The sequence below is a fragment of the Eupeodes corollae genome, chromosome 1 (genome assembly GCF_945859685.1).
Source record: "Eupeodes corollae chromosome 1, idEupCoro1.1, whole genome shotgun sequence".
Lineage (NCBI taxonomy): Eukaryota > Metazoa > Arthropoda > Insecta > Diptera > Syrphidae > Eupeodes > Eupeodes corollae.
Window position 1 is genome coordinate 39,359,458 of NC_079147.1, and position 15,241 is coordinate 39,374,698.

Sequence of the window (15,241 nt, forward strand, 5' to 3'; positions counted from 1 at the left end):
TCACTTTCTCCACTGGCGAACGTTCACTTCACGAGGAAGTATGTACTAGGCTTAACGAGTTATGTTATTAACAATAGAAAACGATATCAGCGCCAAATTATTGGCACGGATGTAGTACCATATCGTTTTCATACAATTTTCGCAACAATGAACACCAAAGAAACGGAGCATTATATGTTAAGAAACGCTTCTAGCATAAAATAATTTTGTTAGATGTACAAACATGAGTGCATTTTTTTTAAAGCTAAATTTCATTTCATTTATTAAAAATTTATCTTAAATCTGTCTCAAGTTTTTTGAGTGGGATCCAACGACAATTTATTGATAGGCAAAACAAAAATAATTTTGACATTTCTGTTGCAAGAAATTCCGTAGGTTTTGTTTTGTTCAATTCAAACCAATTTTTCAATGGTCAGGTTCAGACGACATAGATACTTGAAAGTTAGGCAAGTTTCTAGCTGCCAAATTACCTTCCAATTAAGGCAACTTTAATGGAAAGTTGACTGGAAAGTTAGTCAAGACAAATCTCCCTAACTATCATGAGAAGTCTACTTGTATCAAAATGACAGTTGATAATGTTTTTTCATTCAAATGAAAGCTGAACTTTATTACTCTACGATTTATTTATTTTCTGCACAACTTTATTTAATGCTTTTTATAAAAGGCTTCCTTATAAATTTGGAAAAGAAATAACTAATATTTCTTTACAATACAAAATACAAATAGTGGTTGACTTGTAGCTTGTCTGAGGAGTGTTTTAAAGACAGTAAATTTGTTGGTACTTTTGGTACCATGAACTTAAAGTAGAGATTTGCGAAGTTAAGTTCTGAATTTGAAATTCATGACGCTTGAAAAACTAACTAGTTGCCTTGGTCAAAATTTACGTTCAAAGAATGAAGTTGAATGCAAATGAAGTTCCTTATGTTGGCTGAACCTGCCCAATGATTACTGTAAAAATTCAGATTAGTTTGGGAGAAAAAGACTTCTTTGTCAATAGGTCACCTTTAATTAATGATTTTTTCTCCTCGTTTATCCTCAAATTCATAGATAGTGAGTTATAAAAATAGCCCGTTCTGATTGAAAGCTAGAACCTCTGAAAATTTTTTTCAAATACATAACTTAAATTATAATTAAAGCCTCAAGCTATATATTTCTTTTATAAAAATGTTAGTTTAAAAAACACATTTAAGCACAAATCGGAACTATCATGAATAAAATGTAACCTACCCTGAACTAACAAGACCTTAAGAAAATTGAGATTTTTTGACTAAAATATGTAACTTCTAAACTAACAAGTCTACGTTTAACTTTCACATAATCACCCAGTTTGTCTTCTTAGTTCTGTACATTTGTGCTTAAACCACGTTTAAACTTTATTTAAAACATCGAAATCGACGAGTAAAAGTTGATGAACCACGAGTTGAATATTAATCCTAAATTAAGCAACTATGTCAGCAAAGTTTTTGGTGGTCTTAGTCCGAACCCGGCTTAAAAATTGTAAAATCGTTTTAGATTTTTGAAATATTACCTTTAAAGACTATAAAAAAGTCATATTAGTTTTTTTAAAGACCATCTTCGGTATTTGAAAAACAATCCTTATTAGTTGTTTTTCTTAACTTGCCCTGCATTAGCCTAAAGTAACTTTGGAACACTTTTGTTAAAACGGTTTTTAACAGAAAAACGGAAATTACCTTGATTTTTGTTCCAACAACATAATCCATGTTTTAATTGGCAGAAAGTTTTTAAGCAACAATTTAAAAGTTTTTAAAAGATTAGATGCTAACTTTACAATTAATCCAGGAAATCGAAACCAGGTGATGTTTATGGGATGCAGGTTGTGAGGAGTAAACTACCTAAGGACAAAGTTCGGCAAGACATCGGTGATGCAATTAAGACGGCCGTCAGCGAATGTAAAGCCAAAGCCAAATGGTCCAACTTTCAATTTTAATCTTGACAAAACATTTCAAACTCAGCACTTTACTTCATTAACCTCTACCTTTAGTTGATAGTGCAAAAATTACTAACAAAATGTTTGTTTACAAAACACTTAAGAAAAGCTAAAAGTCCATCACGACTTGTATTTTGTATTGTAGAGAAATATTACTTATTCCTTTTCAACCTTGCCAAACCATTAAATGAAATTGTGCAAAAATTACTACATAATAATAAATTTAAGCTTTTATTTAAATAAAAAAAAAAGATAATCAACTGTCATTTTGACGTTGGAAGACTTGAATTAATAGTTAGGGAGCTTTTTCTTGACGAATTTTTCAGTCAACTTTTCAATACTTTACTTACTTACTTAAGGTGGCGCTACAGTCCGGGGTGGACCTTAGCCTCAACCAACATGCGTCTCCAGCCAGCTCGGTCCCTAGTTAGCTGTCTCCAGTTTCGCAAGTTGGTTGAGGTCTTCACCAACCTAAGTGCTCCACCTGAGTCGCGGTCATCCTCTGCTGCGCCACCGTCCCTCGGGATTTGATTCGAAGACCTTACTGGCTGAAGCGTTGATGTCCATTCGCTCCACATGACCCAGCCATCTAAGCCGGTGGACTTTAATTCTGCTTACTAGTTCAGTGTCGCTGTACAGCCCGTACAGTTTATCGTTATAGCTTCTCCTCCATGATGAAGAATCTATGCGTACGGGACCAGAAATCACCCGAAGAATTTTTCTCTCGAAGCATCCTAAGAAGCTCTCATCTTTTTTGACAGGATCCAGACCTCAGCGCCATAAATGAGAACCGGGATGATGACTGTCTCATAGATGATGTTTAAAAGCTCGAGAGAAGTTTTTACTATTCAATTGCCTTTTAAGTTCAAAAAAGCAGCGATTTGCAAGAGTTATTCTTCGTTTGATTTCAGCGCTGGTGTCGTTGTCTGTGTAAATAGCGGTGTCCAGGTAGCCAAAGTCCTTAACTACCTCAAAGTTATAGCTGTCCATGGTGACGTTTTGTCCAAGACGTCGTTGTTCAATGTCCTTTTTTGATGACAGCATATACTTGGTCTTGCCCTCATTAACCACTGAACCCATCTTCTTGGCTTTCGTAGCAATGCTCCAAAACGCTCCACTGACATCACGCTTTGATCTTCCAATTATGTCAATATCATCTGCGTATCCGATTAATTGAATAGACCTTTGGAAGATTGTGCCTCTAGTGTTGACGGTTGAGTTTTGCACAATTTTTTCCAGAACGATGTTGAAAAAGTCGCATGACAGTGCATCGCCTTGTCTTAAACGTTTTTCGACATCAACGTTCCATAAGAGTTGCCTTAATGGAAAGGCAAGTTACTGGCCAATCAGATACTAGAAATTTGCCTTATCTTCAAGTTCCCTAAGTCGTTTGAGGCTGCCTCTGTCATCAGTCAAGATAATTGTCTTGCAATAAGTCAACCAATTTAAAATAAATCGTGTAAACAGATAATTTTTAATTGAAAGACAAACAAAAATGCAGGCAATTGTCAACCAATGTTCTTTCAAAAAATTGTCCAATATTCGGAACGTATGAACGGACAATTTTCACTTGATAGAAAACTGGAAATTGTCACCTAATTGGATGCTATCGGAAGACATTCAGTTAATATTGGAATATCCTCCAATCGTATATACTTAGCTTTACTTTAAAAAAATTAAAGTGTACGTAAAAGATAAACATTTATAAATTGCAATTCCACCTTAGCCTTAAAAAACAACGTGTCATAGATTTTTGTACGTGTTTAAAGAGTAACATTTCATAAATTCGGCATCATTACAAAATTATGTGACCAAATTCGAATTCAAGATCACAAAAATCTTTGAAAAACTTCTTTTGTGACTTTTGCAATCGAAAAATGTAATTCCATTTTGTCAACCAACATAGTTTTCGCTTAAAGTACTATTTTACCATACCCCATTGAATGCCATCCCCGTTCAAAACTCTACTACCACTCGCCATTCAATTACAAATCCCTAATCTACTACAAATTTCCCATCTGTCATAAATTTCAACAAATAATCCGAAACAACTAGCCTAAGAAAATCCACAAAAAATACACCGTCTTCCTTCACCAACGCTTATCAATCGCCTGCGTGGAAAAGAGAAACCATCATCCCAAAATACCAACGCATGCTCACTCTATCCCCAACCAACCAAAAGAAAAAGAAAGAAAAAACGAAAAAATCTCAACCACTGCAGAAAGCAAAATATCGATTTTCAGCACACAAGGTAGTTCTCGAGGAAGTTTGTGTGATTCGTTGTGTGCTAATTTTTTCGCGAACTCTCAAAATTCATAGAAATTAATTCAAATAAATTCCGAATCGTGTGCGAAATCGATTGCAAATGATAAACTAAAGTGGAATTTATTCGAAAAACTCTTACAGCACGAGTGAGTGCGCTTTGGAAGAAGCAGTGGGAAAGAACACTCCCATCTCTCACATTCGATTCAAGTGTGTTCACAGAATCGACAAAAAGAAAAACGAACAAAAATCTAAGAAAAAACGACACCCAAACGTAATCTCGAAGTGCTAAGTTTAGTTGAACAATTAGCAATCTATTTGGAGTACGTCCCTCGCGGAGTGTAGTGCCAATTGTCCAATCGCCAGTATCGCCAAACAACAAGAAAACCCGTGTCTCACGAACCGAAAGTGAGTCATAAAGTCTTTTTTTTTTCCTCCTCTCGTTCGTTTTCTTCTTCCGTAGAGCTCCGAATCCGAAGCAATCGACCACAAAAAGAGCAAAATCCCAAAAAAATAAGTAAATGAAGACTCTGGAAGCAGAGTGTTGAATCGAATTCGTATTCGGAAAAAGTGCGTGCGACTCCTCGAGTCGATTCGATTTGATTTGATTCGGTGTTAAAAAGAAAAGCAACAAACGAGACACGGGAACGATAAAACGACAAAACGACGAGCGACGAAAGTAAAAATAAAAAAAAAGTGTACTAGTGTACCGCCCGCTTGTGAACTACACCAAACTCTCTACCGACCGACCTACCCGACCACCGCCTCCCACCTCTTTTTCTTCTTCTTCTTCTCTTGTTCGTATATAGAGAGACAATAACCATCTCATCAGTGTAGACCCAGAAGCTACTTAACACCTCCACCTCAAAACTTAAAAAAACTAAAAAAGAAAAATGACGAAAGACAGATTAGCAGCGTTGCACGCTGCCCAATCGGATGACGAAGATGTCGCCCAGGACGATGTAGCCGTCAATGTCGAAGGACGCGATGGCTATATGGATGACTTCTTCAATCAAGTCGAAGAAATCCGTGAAATGATTGACAAAGTTCAAGACAATGTCGAAGAAGTCAAAAAGAAACATAGCGCCATTCTGTCAGCGCCACAATCTGACGAGAAAACCAAACAAGAATTGGAAGATCTGATGGCTGATATCAAGAAGAACGCCAACAGGGTGCGCGGCAAGCTGAAGGGCATCGAACAAAACATCGAACAGGAAGAGCAGGCAAACAAATCGAGTGCGGATCTGCGAATCCGCAAAACCCAACACTCCACCTTGTCCAGGAAGTTCGTCGAGGTCATGACCGAATACAATCGCACCCAGACCGACTACAGAGAACGCTGCAAAGGCAGAATACAACGTCAACTAGAAATCACCGGTCGGGCCACCACCAACGACGAGCTCGAAGACATGCTGGAACAGGGCAATCCAGCTGTATTTACTCAAGGCATCATTATGGAGACACAACAGGCCAAACAGACACTAGCCGATATCGAAGCTCGACACGCTGACATTATGAAACTCGAGACGTCCATTAAGGAATTGCACGACATGTTCATGGACATGGCTATGTTGGTTGAGAGCCAAGGCGAGATGATCGATCGCATCGAGTATCATGTGGAGCACGCTATGGATTATGTGCAAACCGCCACACAGGACACAAAGAAGGCTCTCAAGTACCAGAGCAAAGCCCGCCGGAAGAAGATCATGATTCTCATTTGTTTGACTGTGCTGGGTATCATGGCTGCATCATATGTTAGCAGTTATTTCATGTAAAGAATCTAATTTTTCGTTTTTTTTTCTCATTCTCTTTTTTCGTTTGTTTAATTTTATTTTATTTCTTTCTTTTTTGGTTGTTTATCTGCTTTTGGAATATGAATTTTATCCTTTTATTTTATCCTATTCCTAATCTTCCTTTTTCATCATTTTAATATATAACCTTGCATCCCACTTCCTAACCCTTTCCTGTACTGATAAAATCCTGCTTGCTGCCTGCCTGCCTGCCTGCCTGTCTATAATCAACAACAATAGTTTTAAATAAAATTGAAAAGAAAGTCCCTGCATGTGAGCTGCCCTTGTCGCCGCCTTTCATCCATTGACTAACCCACAACCACAACCAGCACCAGAACCACCCCGCTCAGTCAACCAAATAATCGTCTTCGTCGTCGTCGTTGTGGTGTTCGGCGTCATCATCGTCATAATGGTCATCATCTCATCATCAATATAAAAAAACGGCCTTACAAGTTACAAACTACAAGGAGAAGGGAACTTCTTGTTGTCGTCGTTTACATTTTTAAAGCTTAAATGGGCTTTAAATCCAGTGCATCAACAGAAAAACTTAATCACAATCCACCAACCCTCTGACTACGACTCGTGAGTCAACTTACAACCTACAACCCACAAACAAAACCCCTACAAACCAACAAGTAAAATCAACAACAAAAATTGCTCAGCTTCATTCTGCAATAAACAGGTAGGTCCCTCATATTATTGTTGGTCATTTATCATTATTTACACATTTTATAATATTTATTAATAATACAACACAGCACAGCAGCAGAAAATACAACAACAACACACACAAAAAAAGACGATTACGACAACGACAATGAGACAGCGCTACAACAAACGACGAGCGATGTCTTTTTATGTCGTCATCGTCCGTCCATCAACCACCTTCGTCGGAATCGTTGGATTCGTAGTCGTAGTCGTAGTCGTTCGTCTTCGTCGTCATTTTCTGCTTGTTGTGTTTTTTTTTCTTTTCTTTTTCATTTTAATTTATTTACCTTTGAATCGATGTGCAAGCTTAAGGGAATATCTTGTTCTTCTGCTATCTTCATAAATAAAATCCAATGTGCTGTGCATAAAGAGACCGAAACCAAAAACACAAAGAATACGTCCCAAAACCTAACCTACCTATTATTCATAGAGAAGATCTTTTTTTTTTCTTTTGTGAATTTTAACATAATGGGAATGTTGTTTTTGGGGCCATAAACAGTGCCGGCTATGAGGCGCAAAGAGAGACAATGAGGCGCCTTTTTCTTGTTGAAATTTTTGGACGCCAAGGCGCCGATTCAGATGTCCTATTAATTTTAGAAATAAAATATTATTTATTAAATTTTGTTTTGTTTGTTTATAATTATAATTAATTTTTAAAGTAAATTTTTATAAAAATGTAAATAGTTTAAAATTATGATTATGATTTATTTGTAAATAAAAAACAAAAAAATATTTTTTAAAAAAACAAACTTTTTAACATTTTGAGTCGAATTTATGTTAATTTTTTTTTATTGGGGAAGGTCTTGAAATTGGATTGACTTATGAAAGTATCACTTTACTTAACCTCAACTTATTTTGGCTACACTTTCTGCATGTATTTGTTTTGGGTTTTGACGGAAAGTTATACCATTTTACTATTTGTTGGTAAGGATTCAATTAGGTCTTGATATCATGAGATAAGGTTTCGTCATACGGAATTGATTTTCTTATGCAAAGTGCGTTCGTTGTGTGTATCAACATTATATTGACATTTTTTCAATAAAATCTTAAAAATAGGAGACAAAAATGTGTAATGTAAAATTGTTGGAAATGTTTATGGGATTAACTGATTTTCTTCATTCTTTTGCTCTTTGTTTAGACAGTAATGAATTTCGAAACAAAATCTATGAAACTTAAACAAAAAGTATAAATTCATTTTTAAAAAAGTGCGTATACGCACCGTGTACTATTGTTATTTTAGGGGGGTGATACATGTAACCACGTGAATTTTGATCGTTTTTTTAAGGTGTTTTGTTTTGCCAAGAACCCCAAGCGGGAAATATCACTTCTACTACAGTGATCTGAAATGAAAAATAAGAGGCTAGGATGCAACTCACACTGATAACTTCCCTTCGGTACCTGTCTGTCGATTTGTTAAAAACTTTAACAAAATATTAATAACAATATTTTGTGCAAAAAAAAAATATTTGTAGAAAACCATTTCTTATTAGTATTTTTTTTTTGTAGTTGTGTTTTTTAAAAATAAGTTATCAATTGAATTTTTTTACTCAATTTGTTCTCCGTTTAATTGAAAGGTGCTAAAAGACAATAAACAAGGTTTCCTTTTTGTCGAAAAAAAGGGACCTGTATTTTTGAAGCATTTATTTTGAATTATGTACAAATTGTTCAAATAAGTTTGTATAACGTAGATTGCAAATTGGCTTTGATTAAAAAACCAGTTGAATCTGATGAATACACGAAACATGCTATCCGCAAAGATGGCAGTTTCATAATTTTAAAGTTTTGGGAAATCAAATGTGTATAAATTATATAAAAACGGACCTAGTACTGATCCTTGGGTTACTTTTCATGAGTTTATTTACTTACTTAAGGTGGCGCTACAGTCCTGTGTGAACTAGGGCCTCACCCAATAAATTTCTCCATCTAGCTCGGTCCTAGATAGATATCTCCAGTTTCGCGATCTAAGTTGGGAGAGGTCACGTTCCATTTGTGGGCGCCACCTGATCCGCGGTCTTCCTCTACTGCGCTGTGCTGTGGGTCTGGATTCGAAGACTTTCCGGGCCGGAGCATTGGTTTCCATGCGCTCTACCCAGCCATCTTAGTCGTTGAACTACCATTCTGGCTAAGTCTACGTCGCTGTACAGCACGTACAGCTCGTCGTTCCATCTTCTTCTTTACTGCCCTTCGATGTATACGGGACCGCAGATAACACGAACAACTTTTCTTTCGAAACGACCCAGGTGCTTTCATCCGCTTTTGTCATAGTCTATGTTTCTGCACCGTATAGCAGGAGGGGGATGACGAGGGTACATCGAGAGAGGACTTTACCACTCTTAGCCCAAAGAAACAGCGGTTAGCAATAATTATTCTGCGTTTGATCTCAGCGATGGTGTTGTTTTCTACGTTTACTGCGGAGCCTAGGTAGACGAAGTCCTTGACTACCTCAAAGTTACGTCTGTCGATTGTGACGTTTTGACCAAAACGTCGGTGTTGTGTTTCCTTTCTTGACGACAGCATGCCTCAATACTCACGAAAGCCCCATTGACATCACGCTGAGTTCTTCCGATTATGTCAATGTAATCAGTATTTGCTAGTAATTGGACAGACTTTTGAAAGATAGTGCCTCTAGTGTTGACGTGTGAGCTCTGCACTATTCTTTCAACTACGATGTTAAAAAAATCGCATGACAGCGCATCACCTTGTCTAAAACCTTTTTTGACATCGAAAGGTTCTGTTAAGTTTTTCACAACCTTTATGGAGCAGTGTCAATTCTCCATGGTCATCCTGCACAAACGGACGAGTTTGACTGGGATGCCAAAACTAGACATGGCTCTATACAGCTCGTCCCTGTAGATGCTGTCATATGCGGCCTTGAAATCGATGAAAAGATGGTGGGTGTCGATTTGGTGTTCTTGGGTTTTTTCCAGGATCTGCCGTAATGTGAATATTTGATCAACTGTGGACTTTCCTGGTCTAAAACCACACTGATAAGGACCTATCGGGTTGTTGACGATGGGCTTTAGACGTCAGAGAAGATTTTATAGGCGATGTTAAGTAGACTGATTCCTCTATAGTTGGTGCAGTCCCCTTTTTGCAGGATCGAGCAAACAATACTGAGGTTCCATTCGTCGGGCATGCTTTCTTCCGACCGTCGTTGCCGTTATACAGTCTGCAGAAGTGGTCCTTCCATATCCTCAGCATTGACTGCGGTTCCACTATGATGTTTCCACTTTCGTCTTTGCAGCCTTCGGTTCTAGGGTTTATGTACCTGTGAATTTCGTTGCACCTGTTCATAAAACTTTCGAACTGCATTCCTGCTTTTAAACCTCTCAAAATCTTCGACCGCTCGCTTCTCATGCACTCTCTTTTTCCTTCTTAGAAGTCGGTGTTCCTCTTGCATCTTGTGCTCATAGAGCTCATGAGCAGCTCTCGTCCTTTTATGCAGCGCCGCTTTGCGTGCCTGTTTTTTGGATGCATTTGCCTGCCGACATTCCTTGTTGGTGGCTGTTTGAAACCCAGCATCAAAAGCGGCTTCTCTGATTGCATCTTGACAATGTTGCTACTGGTTTTCTATACATTGTTTTGGCGGCAAAAAACTTCGAGAGAGGTTACTTGTAAATCGATCGAAAAAGGATTTGGCGATCTCTTGCGATTGTAGCCGTTCGACATTGTACCTTCTCCCAGCATCTCCCTGTTTTGCCTTGGGTCTGGAAACCCGAAGTGCTACCTTGGTTACAACGAGTTAGTGGTCCGTGTCGATGTTTGGTCCTAATAAATTTTGGACATCCATGATGCTGGAAGCGTGCTGACTGGGGTCGAGTCCTGGAGACTGCGGACAATTCCAAACCATTAATGTTATTTATGTACCTATATTCATTACTTCGCAATTTTAATTGTGTTTATATTTCACATACAGAAGTTTGTCTATACCTTTCGTTGACTGTTTGCACTTGACCACGCTTTCCTAAAATAAAAATAAGTCCCAACAAAAAAATTGTTTTTATTTATTTAAATTATGCCTTACGACCTGTTGTATAGGGTCCGCCCTCTAACTTTTTTTTCAACTAGTGCTTATTTCGGGAATGGTAACACTTAACTCATGTCTGATTTGACAGATAATTAGTTTTATCCTTCCGCTGAACGAATATGGTTGTGTATACGCTTGAACGACAAGAACAGTCTTCTTTTAATTACACGCTGTTTAAAAGTCCATTCCTTGTCACTTCTCATTGTCGAATATGTAATGATTTTCAAAATTAATTTTATGCTAAATAAACGGATACAATAAGACTAAGCTTTTTCAAGTCTTTAAACTCCTAAAATAAGCATGGAAAAGATTATTTTTCACACTAATTGAGCGATTATTAAGTTGTCATATTTTCAAAGTCACACAAATATTCATCGCCGTGATTGTTGAGAAATTGTTATACAAAGGTAAGAACAAATTAAATAATTATTAAATAAATTATCATTACATCTTTTATTGGTGTAGGTATTGGTGACCTGAATCTACTTTTTAAAATGCCAATTGTTCTCTCAATAATGTATCTTGCCTTCGCATTTTTTTTTTATTGAATAGTTATTCTCTAGACCCTGAGGAGGGATTTCTAAATGGAACCATTAAGTACGGCAGTAGAGCATATCCTAAGAAAAAAATTGTTTAAACATATGCTAATAAAAAGTATGATAATGATACCAAGGTATCCATTTATTCACCACCTTTCCAACAAATCCTTTAACATACTATGATTCCGCACACACGAGTCATGCGTAGAACCAGGATATCTAGCATCTTATCTACGAGTATCTTATTACTCCATTATTGTCACAAGCTTTAAAAATAAAAAGTTTTTCCTAAACATCAAGATTCAATTTTGATGTACTTTACCACCATCGCATTTAAGTTGTAAAAACCTTTTCTATTTAAATATTGGTGGTCCAACTATCCCTGGTAAGCCTGTTCTTTGAAAAAAATAGTTTCCGCTTCTTGCTTTTCATTAGTGGAAATATCTGCATTGATCTAAACTGGGCAGATTCTTGCTTCAAGCAAATTTAGAATTTCGCTTAAAACTACTGAAACTGCAGGTTGGGAGAAACCTAGCTCAAAGTCATTTCCTACACTATTTTGATAACTTCCATATCAGAGAAATCGTAGTGCGCACGTAAGTTTTAAGATTGGTGGAATTGCAGAACTTTGAGTCGTTTGAAAACCTGAACTAATTTCACTTAAAACATATTTAAATGTGTGTTTGCTAAGCCGACAGTATAACACAAATCTATGAGAAAAAAAAATCTAGTTAAATTGTATTAAAGCAATTGTTAATTTTCATTTGGGAACATCTCTTAAACTTCTCCTCAATCTGCAGATCATGATTTTTTCTACTTTATTTGTTATTTCTTCATTTTCATCCTCGAGAAACAATTCAACGCTGCTAATCATCTTTATTTTTATTTACTTTTTTTCAAAAAAAAAAAAAAAACAATATTCTTCAATCTGGCTTTATAATATTTATGACAATTGATGACATTTCACTTTCAGTTTTTAATGTTGGCAGTCTTGTTTTCAAAGACGAACTACGGAGTTCGTCATTGGTAATACCACCAAACTGTTAATTCGCCAAAACAGCTGAGTAAAACTTGAAATTTTGTCTGGCCTTTGAACTCCATCCTCCTATTAATGAGAATACACTTAATTGGCGTTAGCTATAAGTTCAATCGATCATTAGGAATCGAAGTAGGCTTGAAAGGAAATGTAAGTGGACATTGGTTTTGAATTGATAAATATTACAATTACAGACAAGAACAGAGTGTGGTAAAGCCGTCCACATTCGCGTAGTACGTCAAAAGAATAAATCTCTGTTTAAGAGGACGAATGCAACTTGCTATTTCACTATAACATAATCCGTTTGAATAACGGTAAAAATAGAGTGAGTTAAGAAACATTACAATGAACAGTGTTTAAGCAACGTATGTAAATAAAAAAAAATGATATTGTTGTCAGAGGTTTCTTCATTTTATAGTGGAAAGATAGTGTCACAATATAATCGTCAGTATTTACGGAAAAAATTTCCATAATGGCTTAGAGAAGTGACCATTATTTTTACGGCAATTTTTCCATTGATTGGCTAAAAGAACTGGTCATTATTTAATTTTTACTCTTCCATAGAGTCTTACTCTGAAATTATGTCTCAAAAGCTTGTTAAACGCTTACTGGCGGGTTGTTCGACTTCAGCCAGTAGGTTGATGAACTTCTGATAAAAAAGAAGTCGTACTGTTGGGTTAATCGGCTTGGCTCTTGAAGATTTTGAATCTCTTTGTAAGAAAAGACAACCAAATGCAATTTAGAACAAGTGGTTCTTTATTTATTAATTCAGTTTAAAGAAGATTAAAATTCCTGAAATATATTGTTATGCTTTTAAACTAATAAGAATATGATTTAATAATAAACTTACTTTATGGTTTAGAAACCAAGGATTAAAGCACAAATTTAAGATTATTAATCACACAAAGTATAATCAGTTTGGATTGAATTTGTAAGATTATATTATAAGTAATTCAAGACATCGGAAGTAAAATGAAAATGACAATTATATAATATATAAGATTAAGTTAAAAAATATTAAGAAAAAAGGGTATAAGAAAGTTTGAAACGAAATGTAGTAGAATAAGTTACAGGGTGTTGACAGTGGCGGTAACACGTACCAAGATATTGATTTATACATTTTCAGTTTGTAGTCGAATATCGAGTGTTTAGGCATAGATTTTAATTATATTCTAAAACATACAATATCAATCGTTTATGGTAAGAAAAAGTCCTGAGTAAAAATAAAAACAAAAGAAAAATAATTACTCGAGGAATTTTGCAGCATCTAAAAAAGGAAAAAGAATTTTAATTTAATTTCAAAAGTCTATTGTAGCAATTTCAATTCTTTTTTGATTCGTGACATGAGTTTGATTCCCTCTTTCCATGTCGCTTAAATCGATTTTTAAGTATAATTGAATCTACTTTTGAATTCAAAAGAAACACTTGTTTTCTGTTTTAATTTAAATATGTTAATTAATTCTTGATGCACTTTAAAATTAAGTCATTAAAAATGTATTAAAATCACTTGTTTTTCATGATTAACACAAACAATTGCGAAGTTTGTTGTTGGTTATTAAACTATTAAAAGAATCCAATGTGAATTATTGATTAGTTGACTGCAACATAAATATATGCATACATAAATATGTGTGAAAGATTGTTATCATTTGAATAAATTATGAAATTTAGTTGCAATGTATATGAGACAATTTTATTTTTAATTCAAACGCATTTGAAAACAAATATCAAGGCACACCACTCGCAGGTTTCATTACCTAACATCTGAAAGAAGTTTGCTTAGGAAATCTCATTCATTTTATTTCGGACGTTACCAAAACAACCCAATGACTTTATGTTCCTATTAAAGCTTAAGTTTATCAGAGAGTTACATTATTTTTTAAGGAACCAAAGATTTATAGAAAGTCATTAGAGTCAGAAGATTGACCGATTCGAAGATTATGTTATTCAAAACGTTGAACTTATTTCTTAGTACAAGGGGCGGGTCAATAACTTCGTGACTTTTTGAATCAAGAAAATACTTTTATTGGAGAAAGGTAATTTTATTTTTCAACATTGCCTGCTTTAAGTTCTATACACTAAGTTCAACGTTTTCTAAATGCTTGTATTTCTTCCTATATTGAAAATATTATTTGTCGAGGTCTTCAAAATAGGAGTTCGTCTTTAAAGTCAAATCGCTTTAAGCTAAGTCATTTCTTCACGTTTGCCAATGAGAAAGCAATCCGTAGTTCAATTCATTCCTCCCCAAACAATCGTTTGAAATTGTCACACAGTTACGTTTTTGGTTTTCTCAAACCATGCGAGATACTTATGGCTTTTACACTCTTTCACTTTCAATCTCCGATTGTCTGAGACCATATGGTATAATTTTTCAATTGTTCGGCATCTCTGTTTGGGTTGTACGTGTACACTTCAAAATTCAGTGAATAACTTATTTGCCATGGAAACAGATGGAGCGGAGTCTTTTTCATGAAATTCACTTTATCCATTTTTTGCATGACCGGCTGCCATAGACAAACTAATGAGGTTTTCCATGGGTAAAATAAATCAATTTGTTTTTGATCTAGACCTGTCAAAACACAAACTTTCCCTTTTTCATTCAATGGTGCAAAATAAATTGATTTATTTTTGATTTAAGATCAAATCTGCAGTTCTGTTTAGCTGGAAATTTGACAGCTCTACCGCTCTCGTTAGCACATACAAGAAGAAGAACAATTCCAATTGTGTTCCATTCGCCACGAACTAAATTTTGACGGAAATCATACATTTTTGCCATTGAAAATCTTATACAAATGACGTATATTTTTTTTAAATTTTGACAGGTATCAACTGAGAGTTGCCTGTTGACAGCAGAAGTTTTGCTATGTATTTCAATTAAGAAGAAGGAAATTAAAAAAATCACTTAGTTATTGAACTGCCCTCGTATTTATG

General features: G+C 35.5%; 2 protein-coding genes across 5 annotated transcripts in view; both read left to right on the plus strand.

The window, feature by feature from the left end:
- Nucleotides 1-15,241, plus strand: part of LOC129939088 (eukaryotic translation initiation factor 4E type 2) — a 187,477-nt gene that overhangs the window by 11,769 nt on the left and 160,467 nt on the right. The window lies entirely within an intron of this gene.
- The window catches only part of LOC129939087 (syntaxin-1A), a 171,134-nt gene continuing 159,729 nt past the window's right edge, over nt 3,837-15,241 (plus strand). For 2 of the 4 annotated variants that reach the window (XM_056046959.1, XM_056046956.1), the window contains exons 1-2: nt 3,837-5,981; nt 6,241-6,682. In XM_056046959.1, the coding sequence (XP_055902934.1) occupies nt 5,104-5,981; nt 6,241-6,250 (888 nt within the window). In that variant the 5' untranslated portion in view covers nt 3,837-5,103 and the 3' untranslated portion in view covers nt 6,251-6,682. Of the gene's footprint in view, nt 5,982-6,240; nt 6,683-6,758; nt 7,466-15,241 lie in introns of those variants that run through there. The other 2 variants (XM_056046955.1, XM_056046958.1) reach the window with 2 other exon arrangements.